The sequence below is a fragment of the Solea senegalensis genome, linkage group LG5 (assembly GCF_019176455.1).
Source record: "Solea senegalensis isolate Sse05_10M linkage group LG5, IFAPA_SoseM_1, whole genome shotgun sequence".
NCBI classification, from domain to species: Eukaryota; Metazoa; Chordata; class Actinopteri; order Pleuronectiformes; family Soleidae; genus Solea; species Solea senegalensis.
In genome coordinates this window covers 1487258-1504527 of record NC_058025.1, presented here as the reverse complement: position 1 = coordinate 1504527, position 17270 = coordinate 1487258, and the positions used below count along the sequence as shown (strand labels likewise).

General features: G+C 42.0%; 1 protein-coding gene across 3 annotated transcripts in view; it reads left to right on the top strand.

The window, feature by feature from the left end:
- The window catches only part of tncb (tenascin Cb), a 96663-nt gene extending 84453 nt beyond the window's left edge, over positions 1 to 12210 (top strand). For 2 of the 3 annotated variants that reach the window (XM_044025687.1, XM_044025686.1), the window contains exons 13-23: positions 4936 to 5058; positions 6037 to 6180; positions 7097 to 7216; positions 7289 to 7432; positions 8176 to 8306; positions 8413 to 8545; positions 9999 to 10150; positions 10234 to 10330; positions 10466 to 10627; positions 10841 to 11004; positions 11323 to 12210. In XM_044025687.1, the coding sequence (XP_043881622.1) occupies positions 4936 to 5058; positions 6037 to 6180; positions 7097 to 7216; positions 7289 to 7432; positions 8176 to 8306; positions 8413 to 8545; positions 9999 to 10150; positions 10234 to 10330; positions 10466 to 10627; positions 10841 to 11004; positions 11323 to 11433 (1481 nt within the window). In that variant the 3' untranslated portion in view covers positions 11434 to 12210. Of the gene's footprint in view, positions 1 to 2045; positions 2322 to 4935; positions 5059 to 6036; positions 6181 to 7096; positions 7217 to 7288; positions 7433 to 8175; positions 8307 to 8412; positions 8546 to 9998; positions 10151 to 10233; positions 10331 to 10465; positions 10628 to 10840; positions 11005 to 11322 lie in introns of all 3 variants that reach the window. The other variant, XM_044025684.1, reaches the window with a different exon arrangement.
- The last annotated feature ends 5060 nt before the right edge of the window (positions 12211 to 17270 follow it).

Sequence of the window (17270 nt, the reverse complement as noted above, 5' to 3'; positions counted from 1 at the left end):
AGGACTGACAGAAGAGAAAAAAACCCTTAGGGGCTTTTGTGGCTTTGTGTGAGGGCTCTTTTCTGTATGCATGCCCAGTTCCCTCAAGCCTGGACGGCTCCTCAGTCTCATGCTGCCATCGCCCCCGGGCTCTGCTGCGGCGGTGCCAAGGGGCTTCTGGGGCCACGCAAAAGAATATGGCATGCACTCAACACGGCCCCATTGTCTGCATGCTAATGGACGATGACGCAGTTTAAGATTATGTTGTTTTTTTCCGTGTCACTTAATCCATAAACTTTCCTAGAAATGTGGGTATTGTCGTCGTCGCGCGGCAGATTCTCGCCTGGAAAACAGGTTCATTTGAGATTGTGTGGATGATGGGAAGTGCAGTGGCGTTAGCGGCGGGAGGGTGGAAAAATCAGGAGTGAGCTAGCACATGTTAGCTGATGGATGTGGCCCTCCCTCTCTCCCACTGACCAGCCAAAGCTGCCCGCCGGCTAATGAAGAGTGACAGCTCCCTGGGATTTGTCTGCTCTGCTTCTCATTTCCACTTCTTCTTCTTCTCACATCAAATGCCTCATGCCCCATCACAATGAGGGAAAAAAAAGGGGGTTTCAGGCGAGTTCACGGACCCCGGAGACCCTCACATTTGGTGTAGCGTTTTAATGAGCAGTGATGCTGGGTTTCTCTTACACGCTCTCTCTCACACATCTACATCAGACTGTTTTAAAAGCTCTGTCCAGTCCGTGCGTCCATCTGCACCGCCACCGGAAGCGTCTGTGGGTAATTATCTTCAGCTCTGGAGAAGCAGAGCTTTGTAGGTTCCTGCTGTTTCCCCAGCCTCTCGCTTCCTATCGATGCCATTATTAGCCGCCGCTAATGACTGCTTAATACTAGCTTTTACAACAGTGCGCGCACGGACACGTGCGCTCCCGTCTGCATACGCACATGAGTCACCTTCTATTTTAGAAGAAGCAGGTGGTGTTGATAAGCTGTCGTAACTTGTCCAGGAATGGCTCGTGACTGACATCGGACCATTACTGTCACTCTTAAAGGTCCAGTGTGTAACGTGCAGGAGGTGTTAATGACAGAATATTGAATAAGCTGCTTATAAGTGTGTTTGTATAAGTGGATAATAACTTTAAAATGAGAGATTGTTTGGTTTTTTCTTCAGCAGTCTGAGTTCAGGATTTGAAGTGGAAAAACTTTATATTTTCTTCTTCTTTCTTCTTGACACTCAACAGATGGTGCAATCTCAGATGTATTTATTTGTAAATCTAGTAAAAAAATAGACTAAAGCTGTGTCCACATCTCTGCTAGGATCCATGTCACGTAAATTCCGTCCGCCGCCCATTTTTGGTAGTGCCAGCCCATGTGGACGAACACGAGTCAACCTCCAGTTTGAGTCCACGTGGGCCGTATGTAACGCGATGCTTTTTAGTCCACTTGATGGCGCACTTTTGCTGTAGATAATGCGAGAGTGTCTACTGGTACTCACACATGTACGAATCAATGCTCACAGAATACAAGGGCATACAAAAGAGGGTGAACTCTTGGTTGGGTTGCACCAATTTGGTGTAAGTCTCTACTAAATTCAGGGTTTAGTAAACCACTAATGAAGCCTTAATTACTAGCTAGTTTGCTAATTGTAGTTGACCGTTGTCATATGTGGGTTTTGTTCTGTTTAATCTGCCAGTCCCACAATTTTTACTGGACCTGTGAGTGTTCTTACGGATGATGCAGTGCAGTACCCTGTGGCCCTTTTAAATCCAAACATGCACCATTTTATCATCAAGTTGCAGTAGAGGTCTATATTTCAGAGTAATTGTTTCTTGAAAATGATTAGAAATCACCGCTTGACTCTTTTCCATCTTATTAACCACGGTGGCTTCGATGGGTCAGTTCACTCCACCTGAAATAAAAGCAGCTGGAGACTCTCGGCTCACAACCTTCGCTCTGTTGCCTCTCGTACATTTCTTCCATCTCTGTTTTCTACAAAGTATTCTCTCTTTGACTGCCATGATCTTCAAATGTCAAAGTTCCACTGACTTTACCCTGTCACTCAGACACCGAACCCAAGGTGGACGCTCTCCTAGTCTCCGACGTCACCCCCGACAGCTTTAGTCTGGCCTGGACGGCCGAAGAGGACGCCTTTGACACCTTTGTGCTAATGGTGAGCCAGGCCGAGGGCCTGGGCCAAGCACCGAGAGAGCTGGTGCTGGGCGGCGAAGAGCGAACCGCGGTGATGACAGAACTCTCTGAGGACACAGAGTACAAAATACAAATCTTTGGGCTTATTACGGGAAGAAGCTCCAAGTCAGTAACGGAGTGGGTGAGAACAGGTACATGGAGAAAGAACAGACCCTGGGAAATCTGGACGGCTCAGCACAGTCCCGTCTTTTCTGGTGTAACAGCATGAGACGTCACTATCTGCTCCAGTTTTCTTTATCGTCTTCTAACAAGGTGTCATGGTGTTGGTTCTCATTAAGAAACAAATGTCAGATCAGAGCTCGTCTTGTGTGTGGATGTGTGCGCTCCTGAGTGGTCCCAGCGCTGAGCCGGTGTCAGAGCGGCGGCCGCTGCTGGGACAGCGGCGGGTGGATCTGTCGCGAGTTTGTGAATTCGGAAATTTGCAGCTTCGACACAATTCCAGAAAAGGAAGAAACTCAAAAGTGGTCGCCCCCCACTCAGGACCTTTACTCAGCACTTTGTCATTGTGTTGTCTTCGTTCACTGCCTCGTCCGATATGTCAGTGTCTGTCTTTGTTAAGAAGGATGTGTTTGGGGGGAGGGGCACAGAGCATGTCTCACTTTTGTGTTTCCATGAAATGGGGGCAAGTTAATCCCCTCAGGTCTGTCACGCAAGATACTCTTGGTTTTAGCTGTTTTCTGGAAAGAGGGTCGGTCTCACTGGGCCTGCGCTGGCCCGGCCACCTTTGTTTCTCAGTCTCATTCTCTTTTTACACACTTTTGCTTTCACTCTTCACTAAAACCCAGTGCCTTTCAGCGGTGGATCTGCTTTGGCTTCAACAATAACACAATATGTGTGTGTTCATGTGTCTTGTTTTGGTCTGCGGCTCAGTTCCAATGCTCTGTAATAGCTCTGTGCAAACGCGTCTGTGTTATTTGATGTTTATGTTTGTCTTATTAACAACCTTCCAATGACTTAGATTCATACATGTGTGTGTTTGACTCAAGTAAAGTCGCACAAACCGTGACTTCAGACTTGACTTGCGTCTAGACCTCAAAGGACTTGATTTGAACTTGAGGACAGTGTTTTATTACATCAGTAGGTGTCAGTAGAGGGTTGCTTTTTCTGCGTCAACTGGAATGTCGAACAAGCACCAAAGAATAATCAGTGCTCAGGTAATGCTGTTATTATTCTTTAATTTATTGTAATTAAACTATTAAATTATTATTCTAATAATTTAATTACAATAGCAAAGTGCACAAGCACCATATAGTTCTTGCTATGTCAGGTTCATTGGGTTTTAGCCTGTCGCTAAGCCTAGCCGCTAGGTAATAGATCCTTTCCACGGCAGCCATTTTTCAATGTGAGATAGTCGGACCAACACAGGTGTCACCAATGACATTAATTAAAGTTCCACTCGTTATAAACCTGCCTGCACACTAGGGGATGTTGAGGATTTTTAAGATTTCATGATTTAGGTTTTAAAAGCAAATACTAGAACAGGGTTTTCTCAATCTTAGTCCTGGAGACCCACTGCCATGCATGTTTTAGAAGTTCAGAAGTAACCTTTAGAAGGTTACTTTAGAAGGTTCTTTGATGGTTCCTTTAAAAGGTTCCTTTAGATGGTTCCTTTAGAAGGTTCCTTTAGATGGTTCCTTTAGACGTTTCCTTTAGAAGGTTCCTTTAGAAGGTTCCTTTAGATGGTTTCTTTAGATGGTTCCTTTAGATGGTTCCTTTAGAAGGTTCCTTTGATGGTTCCTTTAGATGTTTCCTTTAGACGTTTCCTTTAGAAGGTTATTTCCAATGATTACTTTTGATGGTTCCTTTAGAAGGTTCCTTTAGACGTTTCCTCTAGAAGGTTCCTTTAGAAGTTTCCTTTAGAAAGTTCCTTTAGAAGGTTACTTTAGATGGTTCCTTTAGAAGGTTCAGCACACCTGATTAAAATTGTCAGCTCGTCAGGAAGCTCTGCAGAAGCCTGATCTAGCAAGGATACTTCTCTAAAACATGCAGGGCATTGGGTTCCCAGGACCAGGATTGAGGGACTCTGGACTAGAAGATCCAGTCAAGATTCGGGACCACACAGTTGTCAATGAAACGAACAATTTCAGACTGGCCGTTCCAGGGATTTCAAAACAAAAACTGTATGAAGTCGTGGCTGAGAAGACAGAATCAAAACATGTAGCCTAAGCATGTTTTGAAGGCTTCATTGTTTGACTCAGTGCTAAAAGCTACCGGGCGCAGCATCTATTTGGAGAAACCTCATCATCATGAGTTATTTTGTGTTTCTCTGCTCACATTTCAACTCATAATGATCAGATTATGTCGGTAAACTGCTCACACCACAGGATAATCTGTTCAGACCTGCCTCAACTCATCAGAATGGTCGAGCATTTGTCGGATCAGGCACAAAGTCTGGATATTCATCCCCAAGTGTAGGACCAGCCTCAGGTCCAGCTGCGGTCACACCTGTGAAATACTACTAAGAAATATGACTAAGTACATATTTTGCCTGTTTTTGGTTAAATTCTAAAAAAATACTCAGAAATAATCTCATATAGTCAAAAAAGTATTGCTTAAAGGGTGACCACAGACGTTTGCACAGTGCTGTTGATGCAGTTTAGTGACACATGTACTGTGTCATCTATCTGTATCCACTCCTCGCTATGCTACGCTACGCTAACAGACTTCTGCTTCTTGACTAAACCTAAATCTGTTTGTTTTGTATTTTTTGGTCTGATTGTTTTTTTCTGTCCCATGCCGTGTCAGATCTGGGAGCTCCCAAAGGAATCCGCTTCTCTGATGTCACCGACACGTCCGCCACCGTTCACTGGGCGCTGCCGAGAGCTCGCGTGGACAACTACAGGGTCACGTATGTCCCTGCACACGGAGGTGAGTGTCCTCCTCTGTGTCCTCGCCTGTGTATATGAAGATATCAAAGATTGGGCTACACATTGAAGCAGCGTCACTTAATTTTTACCCTTACCTCAACCCTAATCTAGCCCATAATTCTAAATCTAAGGCTTACCGTTGAAAAAGCCCTTTAAAGACAACATGTCCTCACAAAGATATAAACATACATAGACGAGCAGACCCCAGAATTGAACCCACAACCTTCCAGTTGAAAGACAACTCACCACCATGAACTCAATCCTTACTTTTTTTAATACTTTTACTTCTACAACTTAAGTACATTTTATATCAGAAAATGACTTAGATGTCATAAATAAGACTTTTACTGAAGTAATTTTATTAAAAAGTGACTTCTTCTTTTTCATATTTGTACTTTGACTGTTTAAGCTTCACCTTTAAGGTTCTTTACACACCTGATTCAAACATTCTGCTCGTCAACAAACTCTGCAAAAGTCTGCTAACGACGCTTCATGTGAGTCAGGTGTGATTAAGAAACCCTGTTATCAACCACATACACATAAAGCTTTGTTTGTGTACATCGTGGTGACAGAGGACACATTAGTGTTGATATAAGAGCAGTAAAAAAGACGCCGCTCGCCTCAGAATGTGGACATTATATGAAATAAGAGAAAGTAGAAAAATGTTCATTGAATAAAAACCAAAGCTTTGAAAGCTGCAAACGTTTTTAACATTTAATACTCCTCTTAAACGTCTTAAACCACTTTCCGCATGGGTTTGTTTCACCGTGTTAACAGTTCAGACGTCAGTGCAGTTATTTTTCCGAGTCTTCAGTGGCTTTATAGTCGCTGTGAAACTTCCTTCCATCAATCACTGTAAATCCTCCACCAGCTGCTGGGGAAGTCTGGTGGACCGCTTCTGCCCCCTTGTGGTTAGACACCGACGTGTCTGTTTAACAGTTGATGTAAAATATAAATATAACGGTTTTTGACTTTTCAGGTTACGCTAAGACTGTGACTGTGGACAGTTCAGAGTCTCACACTGTGCTGCCCAACCTGACCCCCGGGGTCACCTATCAGGTCACCGTCATCGCGGTCAAAGGTCAGCGGGAGAGTGAGCCGGGGTCAGACAGTGTCACCACAGGTACAGTAACACACACACACTTTATAATATCAATACTCAAACAAATGTGAGTTTATATTTATACTTACACTGTAAAAAATGAACTCTATGTTGGATTATATCAGGCAGAGGGGTGTGTAGCACTACTTTATAACACTTTATTACATGTGACACCTGATTCGATACTGCCCACCTGTGGTCATGTTGTAAAAGAAGGACACACTGTCCAGGGGGCTTAGTGAAAGCCAGATATTTGTACTTTTAAAATCACTTTAAAGACATGTTTTGAGTTTACATTTGTGCAACATCTGGATAAAAGTGAAAACAGCTTTATGTTGTGCTTTGTTCCCGATACTCACCCACACTTACTATTGACCTTTGTTTTTATATTTGTATTGTTTTGTTTCTTCTTTTTTTTATATATTCATGGGCCTGAGACGGCCCTACTAAAACTTAGCCAAATATTCTTAAATGTATTTAAAGTATCCTTGTGTGGGGTAAGCAGATTTCACTTGTAAATCTGCACACATGTCCAGAATCTAATGTTGCTTAAAATGAGGAAAATCCGAAACAAAATTTAAGAAAGTTGTACTTTTCACAATCAAAATTTCTTATATTTGCACTCACACCAAACTGTGACGGTGGATTTCACTTCTGTATTTAACGCAGGAGAAAAGATTAGAGCAAAATAAGAAATACAAAATAAAGTTCCTCGGTTGGGATTTCATGCAAACCAAAGTTTTTTAGCTCATTACTCACAATTAAAGCTTTAAGTACATGTTATTATCTTATTAAGACAAAGATTGTTAATCAAAATTAGATTATTTTTCCATTGTGAAACATGACAAGAACAATTTCCCAGAAACAAGTTTATTTTACTGTCTTTAAATCTGTCACTGTTTACCATGATGATGTAAGTGTGTGTGTGTGTGTGCAGCTCTGGACAAGCCTCGCGGTCTGACCGCGGTCAACATCACAGACACCGTCGCGCTGCTGCTGTGGCAGCCCGCCTTCGCCACCGTGGACGGTTACGTCCTCACGTACAGCGCAGACTCAGGTGAGTGTAGAGAAGAGCGCTCGTGTATCTGTGACAAACGGGATTAATAATCCACGCGTCGTGTCTCTGCAGTGGCTCCGGTGATGGAGCGCGTGTCAGGGAACGTGGTGGAGTTTGAGATGAGCTCTCTGACGCCGGCGACGCACTACACTGTGAAGATTTACGCGGTGAGAGACTTGGCCAAGAGCGCAGCCACGACGACCGAGTTCACCACCGGTGAGTGTTCTGTCTGCTTTATCACACTTTTAATGACATAACAAACCAACAACAACCTCCTTATTTTTGTATTTCAGCATTTTAGTCCAAGCTCCATGTGTAAATACAGTAGAGTTTGTCATGTGACTCAGTGTGTTTACTCCGCCATGTTGGCAGGAAAAGCTCCTGAAAAGTGTTGGCTTCAGACTGAATAAATTGGACCGTTACAGACCGTCACAGAGAACGCTAACGCTAATTAGCAATGGAGTCTTTAACAACACTGAAGTTAGAGTCCGGATTCAGTTAAGGGGAAACTTAACCAAAACAATTGTGTCCTTAAATGTTTCATTGTGTCATAAAATACATTAAGACATACTTACACACAGTTTAACAGTAAGAAGTGTAAAACCTCAACTTTCCCCTTAACTGCTGACCGGGAAGCTATGAATTTACTCCAGTGTCATAACTCGTGTTCTCCCGTTAGTCCGTCCCCGACTTCACTTTTATGAAATCTGCTGCTGAAGACACACATATATGTGTATGTATATATAAATATATATATATATATATATATATATATATATATGTATATAGAGTATATGTACATATATATATATATGTATATATGTCTATAGATGGGTACAGCATTGTTTTGGTTGTGTGACCTAACCTACTTGCGCTCTATATTGTAGAACATTCATGACATTGAAAGTGCACAATAAGATACGACACATATGATGATAACCTGCTGTTTGTGTGTTCAGACGTGGACGCCCCTCAGGATCTGACTGCCACTAACATCCAGACAGAAAGCTGCTTGTTGACATGGAAACCTCCTCGCGCCGACATCACCGGCTACATCCTGAGCTTTGATTCAGCTGACGGCGCCTTCAGGGTGAGTGAGGAACCAGGACGACACAGAATCTGAGTGTACCTGCTGAGGCAGGTGTGTTAAATGGAGAATGTTCTGTGTGTGTGTGTGTGTGTGTGTGTGTGATCAGGAGGTTGTTCTCAGTCCCACTGCTGTGTCGTACAACATGGCTCAGCTCAGCGCCTCCACTGAGTATTCAGTCAGACTGCAGGCCATCGCTGGACCTAAGAGGAGCAGAATCATCACCACTGTCCTCACCACCAGTGAGTTCACTACATACATGCTGCTGTGATACATTACAATACATCATACGATACTTGATATGATACAATACATCATACGATACTTGATATGATACAATACATTACACGATACTTGATATGATACAATACATCATACGATACTGGATATGATACAATACATCATACGATATTGGATATGATACAATACATCATACATCATACGATACTTGATACACTTGATATGATACAATACATCATACGATACTGGATATGATACAATACATCATACGATATTGGATATGATACAATACATCATACGATATTTGATATGATACACGATATTTTGATATGATACAATACATCATCACGTTGATACCCGATGCGATGCAATACATTGCGATGCAATACCTGTGCAGCGTTAACTGATGCAATGCATCATACGATACTTGATATGATACAATACGCATCTCATCTGAAACTTGATATGATAAATACATCATCACGATACTTGATATGCTACGACACCATCATGCGATACTTGATGCGATGCATTACATTGCTCACGATACAATATACAATACATGACCTGAAGCGCAATACTTGATAGCAATACCATCATGTGATGCAGTACAATACAATACATTACATGATACAATATACAATACTTTGATATGATACAATACATCATAGTACGCGATATGATACAATACATCCTCCCGATCTTGATGCTGTTACGGCTTGTATCTTTGATACGATGCAATACATTATATGATACAATATACAATACATGATACAATACAATACTTGATATGATACAATACATCATACGATACTTGATACAATACAATACATTACACGATACAATACATCATACGATACTTGATACAATACAATACATTACACGATACAATATACAATACGCGATATGATACAATACATCATACGATATTTGATATGATACAATACATCATACAATACTTGATACGATACAATACATCATACGATACTTGATACGATGCAATACATTATACGATACAATATGCAATACATGATAGGATACAATACATGATTCAATATGATACACGATACGACACCATACACAAAACAATAGGAGACTATACGCAATACTACACAACACACGATATAACACAATACACGGTAAGACACAATATGTGATACAACACAATACATGATATGATACAATACACGATACAACGACTCAGTTGGTCACTGTCGTCTTTTAAATTGCTGTTAAAAACATTTTTATTATTGTGTTAAAGTTAATTATCCTATAACAGTGGTTTTATTATGATAGTACTTTTCTTTATGTTACTTTATGCAGTTTTATGTATAAAACTATATAACGACAAATTTGCTGCTATTTCTGTAACATTCTGTGTTACTTTGAAGAGAAATGAATCACAACTTCAAACGTGATGCAGTTACATTACTGTGTGTGTGTGTGTGTGTGTAGCTGGTGTGTTGTACAGACATCCCAGAGACTGCTCTCAGGCTCTGCTGAACGGCGACACATCATCAGGTCTGTACACCATCTACGTGGGAGGAGACGAAAACCAGCCCGTCCAGGTTTACTGTGACATGGGCACTGATGGAGGCGGATGGATCGTAAGTCCCGCCCACAATCACACACGTCTGCTGAGATGTTTCTCGCACAGTTACAGTTCAGCTGTTACTTTTTTCTTTTGCAGGTTTTCCTCAGACGCCAGAGCGGGAAGCTGGAGTTTTTCCGCAACTGGAAGAATTACACGGGCGGCTTTGGTGACATGAATGATGAATTCTGGCTCGGTAATTCAAGCACAGCACGACGTTTATTACACACGTTGTTCACGCCTCACACTTTCAGCCAGAAATCTAAAATGTTGAGATTATGAAGCTGTGTTTTCAGAGGATCCTGGTTTTCTAAATTTATCTTCTCCACAGGTTTGTCCAACCTTCATAAGATCACAGCAGGAGGTCAGTACGAGCTGCGGGTCGACCTGAGAGACAAAGGCGAAGCCGCTTACGCTCAGTACGACAAGTTCTCCGTATCTGAACCTCGAACCCGCTACAAAGTGCACGTGGGTGGATACAGTGGAACAGCAGGTGAAGTGGCCACTTTGCAGTTTACCCTAACCCTAACCCTCAGCTTCAGTATTTTAGAAAGTATTAACTAGTCTATAAAAGTATTAGTTAGTTGTTCTAACTAGAAAATAAAGTGCAACATTTTTGTGAAAACTTGAATTTATTCAAACAAACATACATACTTTATTAGGTACACCTGCTGACCTGTCTCTCTCTCTCTGTGTTGTGTTGTAGGCGACTCCATGACGTATCACCACGGTCGTCCGTTCTCCACCTACGACCACGACAACGACATCGCCGTCACCAACTGCGCCCTGTCCTACAAAGGAGCGTTCTGGTATAAAAACTGTCACCGGGTCAACCTCATGGGACGATACGGAGACAACAGTCACAGCAAGGTAACAGCACTTTCCTGCAGAATGTCAACATTCTGCAAAATGATTTAAGCTGATAACTGAGTACTCAGTTTTATCTCAACAAGACTTCCTCTAAGAACACACAGTCTGTTGGTGGATAGAGATAACAGCTCATTATTTGGCAGTCTGTCTCTTGGTGAATGTATGCAATGGCTCGTTATTTGGCAGCCAGTCTCTTCAGGGATGAATTGAACGGATCATTAGAACATAAAAACACATGTGGTCTAGAGGCTTTTATTAATCCCTTAGAGGGAATTAGCATTTTAAAGCGTGTAACTGGTTTTTCGTTCTCCTCCTCAGGGCGTGAACTGGTTCCACTGGAAAGGCCACGAGCACTCGATCGAGTTCGCCGAGATGAAGATCAGACCCTCCAACTTCAGAAACCTGGAGGGACGGAGGAAACGATCATAAACAAACCACCACCGACCCCCTCCACTAACAAACAACACCGCTACTTCTCTGTCAGGACTCCACCCCCTTCTCCAAACAACCACCATGAGCACCCGCCCACATCCACCCGCCCACCCAGCAGCAACCAAAGCCACTGCCGAGAGCCTCACTGCCTCCACACGTCTCCAGCCGCGATCTTCCTTCCCTCCTTCGTCACACGGCCGTGGAAAACGACGCAGTGCTGAAATCAGTTTGCATGTTTTAAAAAACACAAAAAAAACTGGAATTCAAATCAAACCCATGCAGATTCGTCTTCACGCACCAAAGAGAGCGGGAACATCTCGATGTCACCTCCTTCTGCTCGCGTCAGTCATGGAGAGGAAGGACGGGAGTGTTTATGGTTCAGTGTTTGGGTTCAGGGTTTGTTTTTTTATCGTGAACTGTTTCCACGTACGGTTCTGATTTAAACATTCATCATCTCAGATGTGTTCATGTCTTCACTCGTGTCAGTGTCACTTCTGTCCTCCACAGGTTTCCTTCCCCTCGTCTCCTTCAACACAAGCCAACGTTCGATGGAAAAAAATCCCATAGGAAAGTATTAAACCGGCCACGTCCCACATTCTCCCGGATCTTTCCATTTATGCTGCGTTCCATTTGTAGTCGGAACCCGGGAATTTCCAAGATCATGATTAGAAACCTAGAAACCCATTTTTGTCCACACGAGGTGCGCCAACCCCAGCCACAACAACCATCACTCTCTCACCTACTTTTTTTAAGGTTAAGGTTAAGGGTTTTAAGCCCCCAGAGAGTTGGATTATCCAGAGCAGATTCCTTAGTCTAGGTATGTGGCTCACTATTTGGCTGACAAGCTGTTGGTGAATGTATGCAATCACTCATTATTTGGCAGCCAGTCTCTTCAAGGATGAATTGAACGGATCATTATTTGGCAGTCAGTCTGTTGGTGGATATAGATGCGAGCTCATTATTTTGCAATCAGTTTCTTGGTGGATCTATAGAGCAGCTCACTAATTGGCTCGCCCGGCGTCCATAAATTCTCTCTGGAAACGCTGCGAACTCCCGAGCTTCGATGTAAAATGGAACGCAGCATTATTTCGTAAATAAGGTATCACGCTACTTCTACTACCACAGTATTATGTTTTATTTGTTTGTTTTTTTAAATCTAAAGAGCGTCAGAGGAAAAAAGAGGAAAAGCTTCGATTGGTCTGCTCGTGTGAACGCGCGCAGGCAGGACCTACAGTTTATCGCTCGGTTTACGATGAAACGCGGAGATTACGCTCGTCTTTTATCTTGTTTTTTTCTTTTGTTTCTTTGAGAAATGTGAATATAACAGTACATACTGTAAATGTGGAACAAAGGGAATGTTTCGTCGTTGTTGACACAAAAAGATGTTGATGCTGAAAAGATTTAAAAAAATAAAATAATTAAATTAAAAGAGGAAAAAAAAAGGCCAACTCCCAAAGTCCATGATTAAAGTCTCTATGATTATGTTGATGAAAAACAATAGGCCAAAACTAGAAAACTAGTTACTGTTAATAACCCCCGCCTGACTCCTCGCCTCATGCTCTCAGCCTCCCCGCTACAGTATATAGAAAAAAATAAACCACTGACCTTCTAAAGAATGCCTGTGTAAATTAAGTCTGTTTTTATTGTTTTGTTTGTTTATAACTGGGTGAACAAGTGTTTCTCTGTAAGCTGTATTACAATAAACAGTTTGTTTAAAAGGAAGAAGTTCAGAAAATTATTTATTATTTATTTGCTCAGCAGCCACCCTCGCTATAGACCGACACTGATTAAAACTTATCAAACTTGAAAAAACATCATTATTATTATATCACAGTGAGTATATAAGATATATATATAAGAGTAACATCAGTTAAAACAACAGTAAACTAAGGCTTCTCTACACTTTCCATAATTTGCTGTGTAACAATGTAAATTTGTTATAAAATATATAAAATCATAAGACAGTTCAGTGTCCATTCGTGTGTGTGTGGATTTTGTCTGCACAGATGTTTTTAATTATGATCCCACACACTTTTATTTATTTAACCTTTTTTTAGCAGTATAATCTGACTGAGATTGCAAATATAAATCAAAATAAGACAATAACAGACATTAAAAATAACATAAAAGCCATGACTGATTCTTCAGAATTAATCTAAAATGATCCAGAATTCGAATGTGTGAGTTTTTTTAAATTGTTTCCTAAATAGTTCATGTTTGTCCCTAATCCTCTTCCGTAGAAAAATCTCTGCAGTGTTTTTTTAAATTCTCCATCTTGGCTCCGCCCCCTCCGGGCGTGGTCTCCGCCCTCCTCCTCCTCCTGTGAACACGCTGTGATTTCCTGTGTTTTCTTCTTCTGTCAGAATCTGTAAACACCGCGGGAAAAGACGTGAAACGACAAGAAAACAACAACCCAACGACAACAGAACAACAACAAAACGACAACAACACAACAACAAAACAACACAAGCTGCCAAGAACTGAGCCTGCCCCTATGAAAGTCTTTACAGTGTTGTGTTTTCTGGTCCGCGGCCCGCACAGTTCAATTGCTTAACAATGTTGCAGGCTGTCCAAGATGTTTCCTGTGATGGAGTACACTTGGTGAGCACTAGAACACATAACGTTCGTACCTTTATTGAGGGTTACATAAAGTGCAGCCCCTCGCCCCCCCACCCCCCCGCCACCGCCCCCCGGTAGTTTAACCACAGGCCATTCAGTGAGACATTTCCAGGAGCGGATATTATTGCTCCAGTCAAACACATATGGACAGTGACGGATGTATTCAGATGGATGTTTGTGCGTCGCCAACCACTCCCTTATCAGGACATGACCAGTAATAGCTTGAAACAAATGGAAACCAGAAGAGATGTCTGGCTGCCGAAAGGAATGAGGGACACGGAAAGTATGAATCCAACTCATTTTGTGTTCCTCAGACGACACAGGCTTTGGGAGGTGGTTAGCGTTTCCTGCGAGGCCGAGAGAGCAATGCTCGGCAGGGATTGGAGAAGCAGGACCAAAGAAGCCCCAACTTCATTGTCTTGATCGTGTTGTGTGAAATGAATCCCGTTGTTTTTTGTGATGGAATGGATTCTGCAACTCTGCATTATGAGACAAATATTTAGAAGATGACACTTTCCCAGAGAAGGATCGTAGCACCATATGGGTCAGGGGTTTCTATTGAGCCATGTAAGCCCCAGTCTCTCAGCTGAAGTCAGGCATGTAGTAAGTCGAGCCAGCCATATGTGCACAGGACAACAGGAGGTGCAGAGGACATGAAACAGGGTTGTCAACAAACAATTCTAAACAGGCACAGCAAGCCCCAAGGTTCTCTAGGCAGAAGGCATTTCCTTGCTTAATCATCACCTTCTGATTTTTTGCATCTTGCAGAAACATCAACGAAATCGTCCGGACACTAACTTGTTTTTTTAAACCTGTGTTCTGGGAGAAAAAATACATGTTATGGTAGTTTGGTTAGAAAGGTTTAGCTTGTGCAGCATAGATACCCCCTTACATGTGTCAGGTGTAATTGCTGTGCACTATGTGGTCTGTGTATGTTATTCTGAGGGGGGGGGCAATCTGACTCTAGCATCCATAATTTATACAAACTGTCATTCAGTAAATAGCTCGAGGTGGAGGTCGAGGATGGAACTGACGTCTCAAGGAAAACTGACAGATGCAATGTGAATTCCTGCACACACATAAGCAATTAAACTGTCTGTATATATTCAAACACTTGAAAAGTGGCTAGGTTGCACATGTATGATAGCTTAACAAACTATAAATACAGCCATGCAGCAACAAATAATTCCTCCTCCCAATATGAGGTCAAAAGTGATATTTTTGGGTGTTACTCCAGAAGTGAGAAAATTAGGATATTTTACAGACGGACTAGCAATTTTCATATTTTGCTGTTTGTTACCCACACATTAAAACATGATTAATTGGTCACTGGTCACAACAGTGACCCAGGGTGGAGAACAGAATGATTTCAGGCGCTGCTGCTTCTCATCACGTGTAAAATATGTCATTGTAACCGCGACATTAAGCATTTTCTATCAGTAACCACGTCATCTGCAGATGTTGTGTGAGCTAACTAGATCTTGATTAATAGAAGGCGATGTCGTATCAGTAACGGCAGCACGGTGGCTTAACCTGTGGGGCTCTATTCTAGCTGTCACCGAAAGCACTTGGGCTGAAGCATGACGTAGGAAGAAAATAGTAGGAAAATCTAGTCGGAAAATTCAATCAAACATAGATGAATTGCCTTCTGCAAGATCGCACAGAAACAACTCATTCTGCTGTGCCTTCTGTTTAAACAGGAGCAGAGTATTTGTATGGGTGCTAGACTTGTCCATGTCACGGATTATAAAGACCATAAGAAACAGATTTATAACAGTCAGTCAGTAGTCGGTAGTCTTAGCAAAACATCCACTTGCATTCTGAACAAGTGAATCCATGTCATCATCACTATAACCACAATGATGCTGATTGTGCTGCAATCTCTTCCCCGTACACTCCCCTCCCCTCCCCTCCCTTATACCCATGAGTGTTTTGGGGCATTACATCTGGCTGTGATCATGACGAAGCTCTTTGGACATGTGAGTGAGCCAATGACAACGGCATCTTTGTCCTGTTTGAATTCGATTAATAGCAGCAGTATATCACCACTTGGCACACTGGCGACGCCTCCTACAGCAGTCCTCGAACGTCATTAGAAATCACACTGTGCAACGTGGATCTAACAACCTTGGCCGAGACATCAAGTGTGACGCATGCAGATGGGACGGTGCTGACACCCACTGAATTGTAGGCTGTGTGATCAGCTACGTCATAAAGCTACATCACGTCAACAGCTGTGATGCAAGTTGGCACATTTATTAGCATTCGCCGCTCGTGAACAGCAGAGGATGAGTCATTGTGATCATCTGTGCAGAGACAAATCCAAAGAATCCCACATAGTATCACAAATACTTTATTAATGTCTGTGTCAAGCTGATTATGTATTGATGTGGCATTCCACTACACAGTTCTAGCGCGATTGGCTCGGCTCTGCACGGCCCAACTCTAGCTTATTTTGCTTTTCCATTAGCGATAGTATCTGGTACCTGGTGCTTTTTGTGTACCACTGATTGGCAGAGAGTCGTCACCGACGCAGGAATTAAAGCAAACAATGCCGAATGGCAGATCAGTTAAAAAGACTTAAAGAAAATGTGTTAATCTCCAACACATAGGAAATACATGTCTAAACTCTCAATATTTAGCTGTATTTTAGTTCAGTGACTGTGTCAGGCATGGAGGAAGTACTGATCTAACATTTTCAATTATCCCATTCTAATGATTCAGTTACACCGAAAATAACTACTTTGCTCATCACTAGTTTGTGTGTATGTAAGAATTTATGTATAAATATCTGGGCCTGAAATGAGCTTCCTCTACTAAAAAAGCGCCAATAGATTGTAGTGACACGCACACTGTGGGATGGTCATCCTGTATGTCAGAAAAATATCACACGTTCATAAATTTATATCATAAATTTACTTGCAAGACCGTGACAATGGACTTTTTTTTTTCAACCTTTCTCACACTATGATATAGGACCGCTGTTAAGGAGGAAAGAAAGAAATACTAACCTATGACATTTTTGTCACATTTTGGACGACATACTAAACTTTGACATTTTTATTCACATTTTGGACGATATACTAACCTATGACATTTTTTTTAATTTTTGGACGACACACTAACCTATGACATTTTTGTCAAAATTTCACGACATACTAACCTATGTAATTTTTAGTTGAGAAGTCAAATATTTGCACATTGTAAGGCAGTTC